The sequence below is a fragment of the Hippocampus comes genome, unplaced genomic scaffold (assembly GCF_001891065.2).
Source record: "Hippocampus comes isolate QL1 unplaced genomic scaffold, H_comes_QL1_v1.1 scaffold169, whole genome shotgun sequence".
NCBI classification, from domain to species: Eukaryota; Metazoa; Chordata; class Actinopteri; order Syngnathiformes; family Syngnathidae; genus Hippocampus; species Hippocampus comes.
Genome location: NW_017806049.1, coordinates 87,288 through 103,121, shown reverse-complemented (window position 1 = coordinate 103,121; position 15,834 = coordinate 87,288). Strand labels below are relative to the sequence as shown.

The 15,834-nt window shown below is 41.5% G+C and overlaps 1 protein-coding gene across 1 annotated transcript in view; it reads left to right on the top strand.

Annotated features, from left to right (window-relative positions):
* LOC109529558 (neurexin-3a) overlaps positions 1–15,834 on the top strand; it is a 119,165-nt gene that overhangs the window by 26,493 nt on the left and 76,838 nt on the right. Inside the window, exons 4-5 of the mRNA XM_019892978.1 lie at positions 354–380; positions 3,760–3,771. Coding sequence (XP_019748537.1) covers positions 354–380; positions 3,760–3,771 — 39 coding nt within the window. The remainder of the gene's footprint in view (positions 1–353; positions 381–3,759; positions 3,772–15,834) is intronic.

The following is a 15,834-nucleotide window of genomic DNA, read 5'->3' as shown; positions in this document are numbered from 1 at the left end:
AAATTTCCATGAAGAGGTATTTTTCAAGGAGAATTTTTTTTTCTTTATTTCTTTTCCCACCTCCAGGTTTCACTGGAGAACACAGTAAAATTCCGTAATTAAACAAGTTGATATCCCATTCAGTTTAACTGCAGGTTAGTAAAATCGGGGAATTGCAACTTATCCTGAACCTTCAGATGTTTCTTTTGAAGAAGAAACTGGAAACTTTGTGTTAACTGTCAGTGTGTCCTGATGTCATGCTTTCCCTCTTTGGAAAAACATGTCTCATCACAATACCGAAGTGTATTGAAAATGTGCTCAAGTGTTCTCTTCCACTTTTTTTCCCCCCTTCCTCTCTCTGTGACCTTTTCAAGGCCTTGCACACATGATGGCAGAACAAGGTATGACTCTCTTTTCCCTTTCTCTGTCGTGATCAGTGTTTGTTTTAACTGCCGTAACACGGTTACATGTTACATTGGTACGATAAAATTATGGGCATTAAATACTTTCTGCATTGTCCTACAAAGTTGAAATGCAGTCATGCAGTCTTTTGTTTTTCAAGGCAGCAACAGAGCACGTTATGTTGTGGACCATCCACGATGTTACATTACACGATGTAACGCTACGCTTAGTTTACTCCTGGGCTAGTTAGCTATAGGTGACTGTTTTTGAAGCTACATACAGTAATAACCAGTGTGTACAAAACCCAATTTCAATGAAGTTGGGACATTAAAAATATAAAAATATAAATATAATAATTTTCATTCCTCTTCAGCCTATATTTAATTTATTATACTACTAAGACGTGGTAGTTCAATGTTCAAATGAATAAACATTAAACATCCCCCCGCAACAGCAAAACCAACACAAAAACATAATAAAACCATACTGGTTTACCGCATTCTTGTTTTTATTTTGTCTTTCTTTTTTTTCAGTAGGGGCACCACACATTTTCAATGGGAGACAGCTCTGGACTGCTGGCAGGCTAGTCGAGAGTAGTACTGACACTCTTTTACGACAAAGCCACACTATTGTAACACGTGCCGTCATCAAGACAGTGAAAACAGTAAATGAATAACCCAAATTAATACATTTTAAATCAATTAATAACATTAAGCAGTTAACTAATAAATTAACCAATCCATTAATCAAACAAGTTATTAATTAATTACTACCAACATAAAAACAGCACACATCATAAAACATGAGAACAATACTGAGTCTCATGCTGAGTCCAAAGCCAAAGAATAAAAATGTGTCTTGAGATGAGTTTTAAAATTGGACAGAGAAGGACCTTATTCAGGTCGGCCCAGTCTGTCACTCTGTCATCGTTACTGTATTTGTAACGTGCTTCCTTCATCACAAAATTACATTTCATCACCACAATTTTATGACCGTTTGTAAAAATAAAAGTGTTTACAAGGCTAACAGCACACAATTTTATTCATTTAGAAATAGTGTGGACCATATGTAAATTGGGCCATATATATAAATGTTCATCGTTACTGTATTTGTAACGTGCTTCCTTCATCTCAAAATTATATTTCATCACCACAATTTTATGACCGTCAGTAAAAATAAAAGTGCACATAATTTTATTCATTTAGAAATAGTTTGGACCATATGTAAATTGGGCCATATATACATGATTTTACTTTTGCTGCTCCTCATCCTGCTTGTTGTCCCCAAAATGGCGTCTTTTTTTGTTTCGGGTTCGTGGCAGTCCAGGGGTGGGTCGAAAATCGATTCCATCGGCGCTTATTCCGTCAGTGTTTCGATGTTAACGTCAGTCGTCGGTCCGCCAGCGAAAACGCGAGTCCAAATCAAGAGAGGAAATCAAAATATTATTCGTCATTGGTCAGTGGTCTGTACATCCTAAAATAAAAAAAATGAGAAGTGACAGCATCTCTTTTGATCAGGTATTAGTTCTACCCTTTTTAGGGAAGCACAACATTAAAAAGTGTGTGCTCTGTTGCTCCAAACTATGCTTTAATATGTGGTGGGTTGATGTGGTTGCATGTTTGAAGTGGTTTTTGATGTGCAATCTCGCCCGTATATCATTTGATGCAAATGAAACATGTTCTCATGAGCAGAATGTACAATATGTGCACAAATGAAAGCCCTGTAATAGACTAAACCCACATATCGTTGTCCGATGAAAAGCAGGAACCTCAATTTCTGTTGTAGCTTTCTTCATCAGCAGGCTGGTTTCAACACTGGCCTCACAGTTCAGAGGTCGGAAGTTCCTGTGTGGCGTTTGCATGTTCTCCCTCTCTAGGAACTCTGGTCCCTTTCCCCCGCCCTCCCCTCATGTTACAAAAATATGGGAGACTTTTTGAAGAAAAAAACAATTCCATAGGTGTAAATGAGTGTGGGCGGCCCAGTGGTTAGTGTGTCGACCTCACAGTGCGGAGGTACTGGGTTCAATTCCAGCTCCGGCCTCCCTGTGTGGAGTTTGCATGTTCTACTCGGGCCTGCGTGGGTTTTCTCCAGGTACTCCGATTTCCTCCCACATTCCAAAAACGTGCATGGCAGGCTGATTGAACACTCTCAATTGTCCCTGGTGTGAGTGTGAGCATGGATGTTTTTTTTTTTTTGTCTGTGTGTGTCCTGCGATTGGCTGGCAACTGGTTCAGGGTGTCCCCCGCATACTGCCCAAAGACGGCTGGGATAGGTTCCAGCACTCCCCCGCAACCTTTGTGAGGATAAGCGGATCGGAAAATGGATGAATGGATGGCTAAATGAGTATGAAAGATTGTTTACATAAATGTGCTCCATGATTGCCTGGCGATCACTTCAGGGGTGACACTACCTCTCACCCAAAGTCAGCTGGGATAGGCTCCAGCACACCCTACAACCCTAGTGAGGATAAGGACTATCAACAAACCTTATTTTCAGATTAAAAAAAAAAAAAACAATGTCATATGGAGATGCATGATGTTCATCATCAATCCATCCATCCATTTTCTAATCCACCTATACCCCCGGGTGTGCTGGAGCCTATTCCACTCTTCATCGGGCAGTAGTTGACCGCTGTGCCGCCTCATCAACAATCATTTTGCTAAATACATTGCATATAGGTGGCACGGTGGTCGACTGATTAGAGCACCAGCCTCACAGTGTAGAGATGGAGAGTTTGATTCTGCATCCGGCCTTCCTGTGTGGAGTTTGCATGTTCTGCCCGTGCCTGTGTTGGTTTTCTCCGGGTACTCCGGTTTCCTCCCACATTCCGAAAACATGCATGGCAGGTTAATGGAACACTCTAAATTGTCCCTCGGTGTGAGTGTGAGCGCGAATGGTTGTTTGTCTCTGAGAGCCCTGCGATTGGCTGGCAACCGGTTCAGAGTGTCCCCCACCTCCTGCCCGAGGACGGCTAGCATAGGCTCCAGCACCCCCGCCCCCACGACTCTTGTGAGGATAAAGCAGATCGGAAAATGGATGGATGGATGGATGGATGGGCATGGTGTATCATGCTTTGGGACAAATTACATTGGTAATATTGCTGCACAACCACCGTTTTTCCTGTTAACTTTTTTGAGTTTACTTTTATTTTAGACTATTTTACTGCTGTATTTCAGTAGAACTGATGAACGATGGGTTTTTCCAAAGATCGTCTTGTAACTGCTCATGAGAATTCTACTTATTGACATGTATTCACCAAAACGAAAGACATGTTATGCTGTGTGTGATAACTCACGAAGTCTGTTTTACTGTTCCCTGTTTGTGTGTCTTGGCTCTGGCTGTGGACTCTTCTCTCTCCACCTCCACCTGCTCTTCTAGCTAAAAGCAAAGGTACAGCTTTTTCGAAATCGTTCCTTTTTCGGCTTTATGAAAAGCAGCGTTTGCACTGTGAGTGTTTGAGAGGACATTATACGTACATGAATGCCTTTCGATGTTTAATGTGTTTACATGTCTGTGCTCACCTTTTCTTCTCTAATGGCTGCTCGGTGGAAGATTAAATTAGTAATTAAGTCAACCTTAATTGAAGCGGAATGAAAAGAGTGTTCGTTTGCTGTTCCTCTCTTAATGTTTGCTCATTTTTCTGAGGGTCACTTCATGTGTGAAGTGGGACCAATAGATGTTTTTGACAAATCCAAGTGAACAACATTCTTTTACAAGAAAACACTTCCATTAATTTTTCCTCACCTCAACAGTGGCATAACAAACATGACAGAAGATTAAATTAAACCATCAAAACCTTAAGGGCCATTGTTCAATTTGTGTGCGGACAAGATGCTGTGTGAGGAAGGCTGCACTTTTTCAAGGTTATTAAAATGATTAAAAAAATTCCGGTAATCTAAACCTATCTGTCATGCATGTATAAATATGTAATTATGTGTAAAAGTGTATTTAAAAAAATACATTTTTATTGACCAAAAATGTACATGCTCTTTCGAAAGGATGAAGATTATTTGTAAATAGTTTCTTTCCATTCAGTATAGCCTGAATTCATATAATGATATACATAGAATCCCTTCACAGTCATGATGAATGTCAAAATGTAAAAAAAAAAAAATCATAATGAAAGTATTTCTGAATAGTAATTTGCTGTTCATAGCTGGTGACTCTTCAGCCTGAAGCAGTTCGAACCAGATTTATTTGAAAAGTCTTTGTGTTCCTTTAGGATTAGCTTTAGCTTCTCCATCTTCAATGTTCTCTCTTGTTGCTTGCTGCGTTTGCATGCTTAGCTGTTCGTCTGCACTCAGTAATAGCGCTAGTCTCATATGCACCTTACTTGCCACTGCAGAGGCAAGGATTCGGACTTCCACACTGCATCGCCCATGGCTGCAAGAAGTGGGCGGATTGGCTAGTCGCTGCTGCCCATAAAAGTGCAGTGCAAGTTAGATGAGCACCTAGCGTTCGCAAGCAGCCGTGAAAGTCGGGACAGGATGGGCTCCGGCCTCTTGCATATTCTCCATGTGCCTGTGTGGGGGTTTTTCCCGGTACTCCGGTTTCTTCCCATATTCCATAAACATGCACGGAAGGTTGATTGAACACTGACTCTATGGGGAGGAAAAAGCTTTATGCCTATACAATCCAAAATACTGTGGCAAGTGATTTTGATATTTTCAGAATTTGAAGTGGGAATGAGATCTATACAAATCTACACGTAAATTTTGCTTATAACCGGTCATAGTTTTTTGACATTAATGAATGTTAAGCATTTTTACATTAAGCATACAGTGGTACCTCTCCTTATGCAATGAATTGGTTCTGGAAGAAATTTCTTAACTAGATTATTTTGTAAATAGAGACGTGTTTTCCATTTAAATGCCCTAATCCGTTCCAAGCGCCCCCAAAATTCAGACATAAATGTTTTCTAAAGCATACAAATGCGTCAAAATATGTAACAAATACATGTTCCAATTAGATTATCGCACAATGAATGAGAGTTGTGCATAATGTAAAAAAACAAAGAATAAAGAAAAACAAGCAGCCCAAAGCCTTGCTGTCGCTTCACCCTTTGACTTGTACAGTCCAGCCAATTTCAGCATCTCAAATGTAGGCTTACAAGTAGGTCACATCCAAGTCCTTCCAACTGTCCCCATACACGGCTTCCCCTTTAAATATATCATATACAGTAAAAACTTTTCACTTCATAGTATTGTGAAAAGCTCAAAAATGTTGATTCTTTTTTTTTTTTTTGTCTTTGTTGACAACATATCTGGAGCCATTTTAGTTACGTGTAGTTTAGCAGTACTAAATCTATAATACCTTTCTAATTTTGGAAGGTAGTGTCACTAGTGCGTTTGCTGGTATTCGAGAAACAATTGGGAAAGTCACTGAGGGTGTCATTGTCATCAGAGAAGGATGCCTTATTATCTCACAACACACATTCTACTCTCTGTCACTTCCGTGGTCAGAAAGAAAACCTTTTCTTAACCCTTTCGGAGACAGCGGTTACTACAGTGGACAGCTTATCATGTTATTAGGTTACTGCCTACTGCCCGAAGATGGCTGGGATAGGCTCCAGCAGCCCACGCGACCCTTGTGAGGATAAGCGGATCGGAAAATGGATGGATGGATGGATGTTATAGTGACCTTGGTCGCGTTCAAAACAAGCCGAAGAATTACATGTAAAATGTTGATAATTGTGATATTTTGTATACAGCTTAAGCAGCCGAAAGCAATATTGACGCCACATAACACAATTGGGTACAGCATGTGTACAGGAGATTGAAAACGAGTGAATTTAATGTTTACCCGATTCTCCCCATTTGATTCGGAAAAGTAAGTGAATTTGAAGCAAAAACAAAAAGTAAACTATATCCTTTTTACTCTGTGTAAGTGGTTGCATAGATAGATAGATAGTAATTCATGTGTAACATCCATGCCCCATGAATGCCTTCCAAGTGTCATTTGCTGCCATCTGGTCGCAGAATCAACTCCCCAGTCTGGAAAATAAAAGGCCCAGCGTTGTGTGCTGCGACTCAACTCTGACGAGATCACGCTACTGTATGTGTGTATTCTAACAATGCTTTTTTCCAGATTTTTGAAAGAGTTTCATCCACACTCACTGGGAAAACATCGATACACTTTTTTTAGTGTAATTCATGAAGCCCATGCTTGGTTCGCTTCTCACACCTACTGTTTGACAGAAATGCCATATTGTAGGGTGGCCTGTGCAAGCAAGAATCGTGTGCCAAATAACAGCGGTGGCATCATCCAGACACCGGAGCCAGACACAGCAGAGCGGGCAAAGCCCTGACAAATCATTCTCTTCACTGATTCCCTCTGCCATAGCTTGTCCCTCTACTCGTTTTTGAGCATACTGTATCGTGTTTTCTAGAATGATGTATTAGCGTTGCCAAAGGAAAACACAACATTGTGGGTCTGCATCTGTGCAAGCCAGTTGGCCAGGCAAAGCATACGATATATAATCTATATCATGCCTGACCCGCATTGAAAGTAAACACACACACACACGCCCACCAGCACGAGACCAAAACTCAGCAGGATCCATCCAGTGACTTGTCAATAATCACAATATCACAATGTAAAATAAAATATATCCATCACAATATTGGCGAATGAAAATCACGCTTAAGCCAAGCCAAATAAAACAACTCACAATAAAACAAACCTGAAAAAGCATTCATTAGTACCAACATTTAATAATATTGGGCACTGTAAGGTCTTATTGTCACTTTTGGGGAACAAAATGTGCCGAGTGTAAAAAAAAATGATGATGGTTATTATAATTATTCTCTTGAGTGAATTGCATTTTCGAGGGCCTAAACATGAACAGAAACTCACTCAACTTTGTGCAGTCATCACACCAAACACAATATAGCACGTCCTATAGAGGTTTAATTATTGTTGTTCCTAAAACGTCCTTGCCCCACAAAAGGGGTAAAATATATACCGGTATATATATTTTTAGTCAGCGTTTGTCAGCCATAGGGACAATAAATATCATAAATTTGCCATGGGGCAGCCCGGTGATCCAGTAGTTAGCACGTCGACCCCACAGTGCAGAGGTACCGGGTTCAATTCCAGCTCCCGCCTTCCTGTGTGGAGTTTGCATGTTCTCCCCATACCTGTGTGGGCTTTCTCCGGTTACTCTGGTTTCCTCCCACATTCCAAAAACACGCATGGCAGGCTCATTGAACACTCTAAAAATTGTCCCTAGGTGTGAGTGTGAGCACGCATGGTTCATCTGTATGTGCCATGCGATTGGCTGGCAACTGGTTCAGGGTGTCCCCCACCTACTGCCCAGAGACATTTGGGATAGGCTCCAGCACCCCCGCGACCCTTGTGAGGATAAGTGAATCGGAAAATGGATGGAAAATTGCCATGATGCCTTATTCGCTGCAAAGATGAAAGCGAGAGTTTATATTTTCTCATCAACTATATCCACACGCAGCATGCTCTTTAAACGCGGACATATGGACTTTTGATCTAAGAAAACATTTCTCAAATGAATATTTTTTATCAAATCACTGCTTTAAATTACATGGAATTTTACTGAGGTATCAATTGTCATTTAATGGCTAATTTTAGACGTCATCATCATCTGAAGCACCAAACTATTGATGACTGAGAAAGGGACCAACAGAGAGCGCCGTATAATGCATTGGAGCACGTTTAGTTGAAGATGGCAGCCCCAATAGTGCAATTGCCCCCGAGCAAGTACATTTGAGCTTTAGAACGCTCCCCAGACGACATTTCAAAGAGGAGGTTGGGGCTACGGCGCGGGGTGTGTGTGGGGGGGCTGTGGGGGTTGGTGTGGTAAGGGGGGGGGCGAGAACATGCTTCAGGGGAAGAAAAACATGCTGCTGATCTGGGAAACGATTAAAGCTAGATTCGTACTGACAAGTTTTCTCTTCTCCCAGAGGGAGATGGCGCTGGGAGCAAGAGTATAGACAGAAATATGAGAGAGTGGGTGGGAGAGAGGGGGAGGGAAGAAAGAGATTATGGCCGAGGAAGGACTGGTTATCGTAATTAAATGGAAATGTATTTTATCCTCATCCTATTGATTTGTGCCATGGGCAGTGTGTGTATTTCCAAAGGAAAAGGTGCGTTATAATGCTGGTTTGGAGCAGGCATTGGTGTTTATAGCAGATGTGAATATTGCAGTCAACAATCTTTTTAGTTTGTCATTTAACTCCGAGCCACATTGCACAGCTGCCAGATGCAACTGGGCTCATTCAGGGGTTTGAGAACGCAAACACGATGAGACGACACACGGCGTGCAAAAATAAAGAAAGAATAAGAGAGAAAAGACTGAAATGCATTTTTTTTTTGAACTTTCCTCCTTCCTTTTTGGTTCTCTTTCTATCCGTTTTGATTTGAGGAAGCTAATGTTAACCGTTGTGTCAAATGCTTTTGGCTCCGGGCAACGTGGATTAAGCATATTTTTGCAATTTTTGTGACCTGCGTTCTCTCTGGGGTTTTTTCCCATTAACGGGAATGACATTTCATTTATCCCCCATCATTCATCTTTCCTGGCTCTCGCCTTTCCCACCCCGCCCCCGCCCCCAGCACTCGCCTGGCCCTCTATTTAGTTCTCTTTCTACTACTGTATGCCCATGCACTGTATTTATGAAATTCTCTTCTCATTTGACAAATTATGCTTTGACAATATTCTCATGCAAGACAGAATCGGGTATTGCACCCCATGGGCACTAACTAGGCTGGAACACCCACGTGTAATTTTAGTAAGTGCATCGCCACGTTGACAGTTTTTACAACTGTAAATCCCAAAGGCGCATCTGTACTCCGACATACAGCAAAGCCAGAAAGACATTCCGCGCACGAGACAAATGAGTCTTTCAAGCTCCAAAAATCTGCCAACCCTCTGACCGCCCTCCCTGCAATACATGTGAAATTTTAACAGGTTTGGGCTGGCAACAACTCCCGTTTGGCCCTCCGTTGTGCCGATTACAAGGATTTTATTGAAGTTGAAATTATCTCTCTTCCAAAACATGGACTGTTTGTGTCCTTTGTTTTGTTTATTCACAAGTGAACAAATAATTTACCTGGCCTTGTTTGATGCATCCGGTGTGAGTGCTTGTAATTGTCTTTATAGTCTCAGTAAAATGTGGGACAATACCGCCTTGACTGCTCAGCCTGGGTCTTTTCTCCGAGAGTGAGACGTTGTTGAAATGGATTTTTAAAGGCCCCCGGTAAGGAAGGAATGCACACTGCTGAACACTTGTCAAGCTGTTCACATTTGAAGAAAATTAACTTTTATGAGTTTTCAAGTCAAAACCATTGCAGGATAAGGAGCCCCTTGGGTAGCAACAGAACCTATCGCTTGGTTGTCAACAGAAGTGTCTGCTGTTTGTATTTTTATTTTATTTTGTTTTATTTTATTTTTTTTTACATGAAAGCGTGAGTGTGTACCACTGGAGGTCATTGAACACAATCTGCTTCAATAAGATGGTCGATCTGATGTGTTGTAATTTAGAATAAATATTCCGCATATAAAATTGAGCTTGAAAAAAATATGATCCTCGGTGAAACCCTTTCAAAATAACACCAGCAAATGTTTTACAGTAATTTCTCGAAAATAACATGCACTCCAACATTATACCACACCGCCACTCCCAAAAATCACCTTTCAAAAGCAATTTTGTTTTTCCATACTCATGTATGACTCAAAAATTAAAGTATAATTCTCATTGTAATTTGATATACAGTCATACCTCGGTTTTCGACCATAATCCGTTCCAGAAGGCTGTTTGAAAACCGATTTGTTCGAAAACCGAAACCACGCTCTTTTTCAAAAAAAATAAAAATCTTTATTGAACACGTCTGCTCACCATGGAATGCTAAGCTGAAGCGTCACTTCCTCATCTACCTGAGGAAGCGTCACTTCCTCGTGCCAGGAAGGCGAGAGGAGTCGAGTGACGCATTTCAAGTGCGCTCAGTTTGTTCGAGAACCGAAATTCGGTCGTCATCCGAGGCATAAAAAACTCAAAATTTTTGGTCGAAAACCAATTTGGTCGAGAACATAGACGTTCGAAAACCGAGGTTTGACTGTATTGGGATTTCATGTGCTCAAGGCACATGGGATGCGCAGAGAAGTCTCCGTCGATAACAGAGAATTGTAAAAATGATGAATGTGTGGAAAATAGCTGGACTTTTTGTCACCCGGGAAACCAACAACAGTATTATTTAAAAAAAAAAAAAAATCTGGTAAAACATGTTTGTTTCTATTCATTAATTTATTTGTTTGTTGCCATGATCAATGGGGAGCAGCGAAAATAATATTTTTGTGGAGCCCAAGAAAGGGAGTCATGGGCGAAACTGAAAAAGGTGAAATTCATGCTGTTATACATGTTTTTTTCTGAAGAGGGTATAGTCAGCAGAGACGGTCAGCCATTTTATTTTCTGGCACTGCATCAAACTAACGTTGGTGGATTTGTTAGCACGTCCGCCTCAGAGCGCAAGAAGTTGTGGGTTTGAATCCAGCCACGGCCTTCCTGTGTGGAGTTTGCATGTTCTCGCCGTGCCTGCGTGGGTTTTCTTCGGGTGCTCCAGCTGCCTCCCACATTCCAAAAACATCCATGGCAAGTTGATTGGACGCTTTAAAATTGTCCGTAGGTGTGATTGTGAGCGCGAATGATTGTTTGTCTATGTGCGCTCTCCGATTGGCCTGCAACCAGTTCCTACTGCCCAATGACGGCTGGGATAGGCTCCAGCACGCCCGCAACACTCATGAGGATCAGAAGCGGATCAGATCATGGATGGATGGATGCAGCAAAATAAATTTCACCTCGCTTTTATTCTATTCATTCGGCAGTCAGAATTTCCCTTCCACATCTCTCTCTACTTTCGGCATTGTTCTGCCTGGCTGCGTCGCAGTGAACATCTGATCGCATTTACTCAGCTGTAACTGCAGCAATCATGACTCTCTGGAAGAAGAAAGGTTTCACTGTGCTGCCTTGTCCTTTGATTTTGCCTGAGGAATTATCACGAAGGCTGAATTTATGAACTCCAGAGAGATACTATTTAATTATGTTGAAGGTGACCTGTGATCTTTTCCCATTTTGCTCCTGTAACTTCGAAGGTTGGCGGTATCAGATGGAGAAAGGCTAAGCCGATATACAATATGCTGCATGGTGATGACTGAGCATATCTATTACGTGTATGCTTATCGTTGATTGATCTGCCTTGCAGACGAACTTGTTTCACGTCATTTCCCATCAACGTAATCCAGTCTACTAAATGTACTGCTGAGGGCTAGGCCCAGTATATTCTCAGAGAAATAGATTCATGCTTGCAATTGTTATTCTCAATGAAAATTGCTTTTTTTTTTTTTTTGGACATAGCTCCAGGCTTTTCGGCCGACCTATTGAGCTTTTTACCATTTAGTCTCTGATAAGGGAAGTCTATTGTACGTCATGCAAAATGCTTATTGCAGTCAGTGACTGGCTTTGGTGCCTCAATATTGTAAAGGGTTGGTGTCCCAGACGTTAGCGTAGAATTGTGAAGTGATCTACTATACGGCAAGATACTGGTTAGCATACTAAATGTGGTTGACGGGTTTGTATCTTAACCCTTTCATGCACCCTGTAACCTGATCACATGATAGGCTGTCCAGTGTCCACTGTAGTCACCGCTGTCCCTGAAAGGGCTAATTGGAACATTTTTCATCTCGAAAGTAAAAACAACACTGCATCGCCGTTCATGCGCAAACACCGCCGCTAGGCGCTAGCTAGTCAGCGAATTACCTCTGATTTTAAGGCAGGGGTGCCCAATACATTGATCGCATTCGACTGGCAGCCAGCGGACTGGTCCCAAGTCAACCGCAAGGGGTGGGAGGAGGAAATGGGTGGGGGGAAAAAAAAGATTTGTTTGTTTGTATTTGAGCTTTCGTTCATTTTCGGCCCGTTCCGACTGTTGCTCATCGTGGTGTGAGTGCATATGTGCGCGAGTGCACTGGTGGGCACCCGCGTGAGTGCGTGCGTGCGTGCAAAGACCATATCAAATATAGCATCTAAAAAAAAAGGTTATTAAATAATTTCTGCTCAATGGAAAAACTCATGTCTCATCCGTGACTACTTCTCGGATTTTTAGAAAGTAAAACTATACGGCAAGATACTGGTTAGCATACTAAATGTGGTTGACGGGTTTGTATCGTAACCCTTTCATGCACCCTGTAACCTGATCACATGATAGGCTGTCCACTGTCGTCACCGCTGTCCCTGAAAGGGCTAATTGGAACATTTTTCATCTCGAAAGTAAAAACAACACTATCCTCACCATGAAAATATTGTCTTAAACAGTTTTAAGCCTGCGAGAAAGAAAAGGTACACTCCTCTGGAGACATATAGGCTTATATACATTGACTAGAATTCATTGAATGGCTTTTACCTTGCACATGGACAAACATTTGCAACCTCTGTGTTTGAGTGTAAAGAGTCAGTTTACGGTAACACTTTCACATCATATAAATGGGCAAGTCTGTCATTCTAAGCTGTGGTCGATGCCTTTATTTTTGACAGTATAGTTTAACTATTTTACCATTTGAAAAAGAATAGAAAAAAGCTTAAAACTGTGCACTCTTCTCAGCACAAAAATGACATTCATATCAGCAGAGGCGAGAATAATGGATAATTATATATGATAATAAATTCATACATGTAGCCAATATGGCAGTTGTTGATAAACACTTACTAGACAGTTCGGCCAATGATGCGTGAGGCAATTGTGTCGATATTTCTGCCAGATGAACGTTGTTTTTTAAAGTGCTCATTCTGGGGTCGGTGAAGAGTTTTTGAACGACAGTTGATTTTTGTTCAAGAGTGCCAGGTTTCATTAGACTTCCAATATGCCTTCATATGTAGGGGGGTAAAAAAAAGACACTATGGGGTATGAAAGTAAAAACTTGAAATTTATTCCGATGGCTTTAATGAATCTATACAATAGGAATTTAACTTTTCCACCATATTTTAATTTATTGAGATTTTGGCAGTGACTTGCAATTGTGTATTATCCGATTTCTTTGATTATCCTTTTGGTTAGGGAGTGCCGTTATTTATATAATTGCATTTTTTTCCCCCCGTTTCAGGTATTTTAATAGACACAAATGCATATTGAACTGTATGTTTTGCGCCATAATAGTTAAAAAATCAGCGAACATGGCAAAGGTTTTATTGACTGACTTCCCGTGATAACCATCGCATTATTCTGTCCTCAGAGGGACATCAGTGACCTTATCTGCAGTGACCGTATGCAGTCAGAGATCAGTGACAGAGGCAGACACTGTCCAGACATTATCTTCAAAATTCTTTAGAGCTGACTGTACTTGTGTTCTGTTTCTATCTAGAATTAATGCAGTGTGAGTGGGTGGGGCGACTGGGTTTTTTGTCTTTTCATCATACAAATCAGTAGGCAGACGCAGAAATGTCTATGGGGTATGAAAGTAAAAACTTGAAATTTATTCCGATGGCTTTAATGAATCTATACAATAGGAATTTAACTTTTCCACCATATTTTAATTTATTGAGATGTTGGCAGTGACTTGCAATTGTTTATTATCAGATTTCTTTGATTATCCTTTTGGTTAGCGAGTGCCGTTATTTATATAATTGCATTTTTCCCCCCGTTTCAGGTATTTTAACAGACACAAATGCATATTGAACTGTATGTTTTGCGCCATAATAGTTAAAAAATCAGCGAACATGGCAAAGGTTTTATTGACTGACTTCCCGTGATAACCATCGCATTATTCTGTCCTCAGAGGGACATCAGTGACCTTATCTGCAGTGACCGTATGCAGTCAGAGATCAGTGACAGAGGCAGACACTGTCCAGACATTATCTTCAAAATTCTTTAGAGCTGACTGTACTTGTGTTCTGTTTCTATCTAGAATTAATGCAGTGTGAGGGGGTGGGGCGGCTGGGGTTTTTGCCTTTTCATCATACAAATCAGTAGGCAGACGCAGAGATGTTGCATGATGTGTGTGTGTGTGTGTGTGTGTGTGTGTGTGTGTGTGTGTGTGTATATGTGTGTGTGCGTGCGTGCATGCTCACGCCTGTGTATAGCCATGTGCACGGCCAAATTATTACAACTGCAAAGGGCAATCTGCAATCAGTGCTTTGCTCGATCTCTTCAGTTTATGCAATTACAAGTCTGATGAGGTAGTGTGTGTGTGTGTGTGTGTGTGTGTGTGTGTGTGTGGGTATTTTAACAGACACAAATGCATATTGAACTGTATGTTTTGCGCCATAATAGTTAAAAAATCTGCGAACATGGCAAAGGTTTTATTGACTGACTTTCCGTGATAACCATCGCATTATTCTGTCCTCAGAGGGACATCAGTGACCTTATCTGTAGTGACCGTATGCAGTCAGAGATCAGTGACAGAGGCAGACACTGTCCAGACATTATCTTCAAAATTCTTTAGAGCTGACTGTACTTGTGTTCTGTTTCTATCTAGAATTAATGCAGTGTGAGGGGGTGGGGCGGCTGGGGTTTTTGCCTTTTCATCATACAAATCAGTAGGCAGATGCAGAGATGTTGCATGATGTGTGTGTGTGTGTGGGTGTGTGTGTGTGTGGGTGTGTGTGTGTGTGGGTGTGTGTGTGTGTGGGTGTGTGTGTGTGTGGGTGTGTGTGTGTGTGGGTGTGTGTGTGTGTGGGTGTGTGTGTGTGTGGGTGTGTGTGTGTGTGGGTGTGTGTGTGTGTGGGTGTGTGTGTGTGTGGGTGTGTGTGTGTGTGGGTGTGTGTGTGTGTGGGTGTGTGTGTGTGTGGGTGTGTGTGTGTGTGGGTGTGTGTGTGTGTGGGTGTGTGTGTGTGTGGGTGTGTGTGTGTGTGGGTGTGTGTGTGTGTGGGTGTGTGTGTGTGTGGGTGTGTGTGTGTGTGCGTGTGTGCGCGCACGCACATTTGTGTGTGCATGTGTAAAGCGTGCAGTAGATTCCATGTGTAGGAGTCCATATATTACAGTCTGACCAGTAAGACCATCATGTGACTTTGTGATCTGTTGATCAATTGAGCTTTTCTAAATGGTGCAGTGCCCTGCTTTTACTTCAGTTCATCATGAAAGTAGCAGTCTTGTTTTGTTGAGACATCAGATCCCAAATTGGTTAACAATGACTCCAGGTTAATGACTGGTGACCTCTGTTCAGTCTACTTAGCATAGTGTGGTGTTTATTATCTAGAACACAAAGTTTCCTATCTGAAAATACATTTAGTTCCAGAAGTATTTGGATAATGACTTTTAAACAACACAATGTATTTGTGAGATTTAAGTGGAGATTCAGCTTTAATTTGGTGGCTTTACAAGACTTTTTGCTCCTCCCTATGCCGTCACTTTTTCGGGGGGAGCCATCCCAATGACCCCAGAAGCTATAGCCCTGTTCACACGGCACACATTTGGTCCGACGCTGCACCGAAATATTTT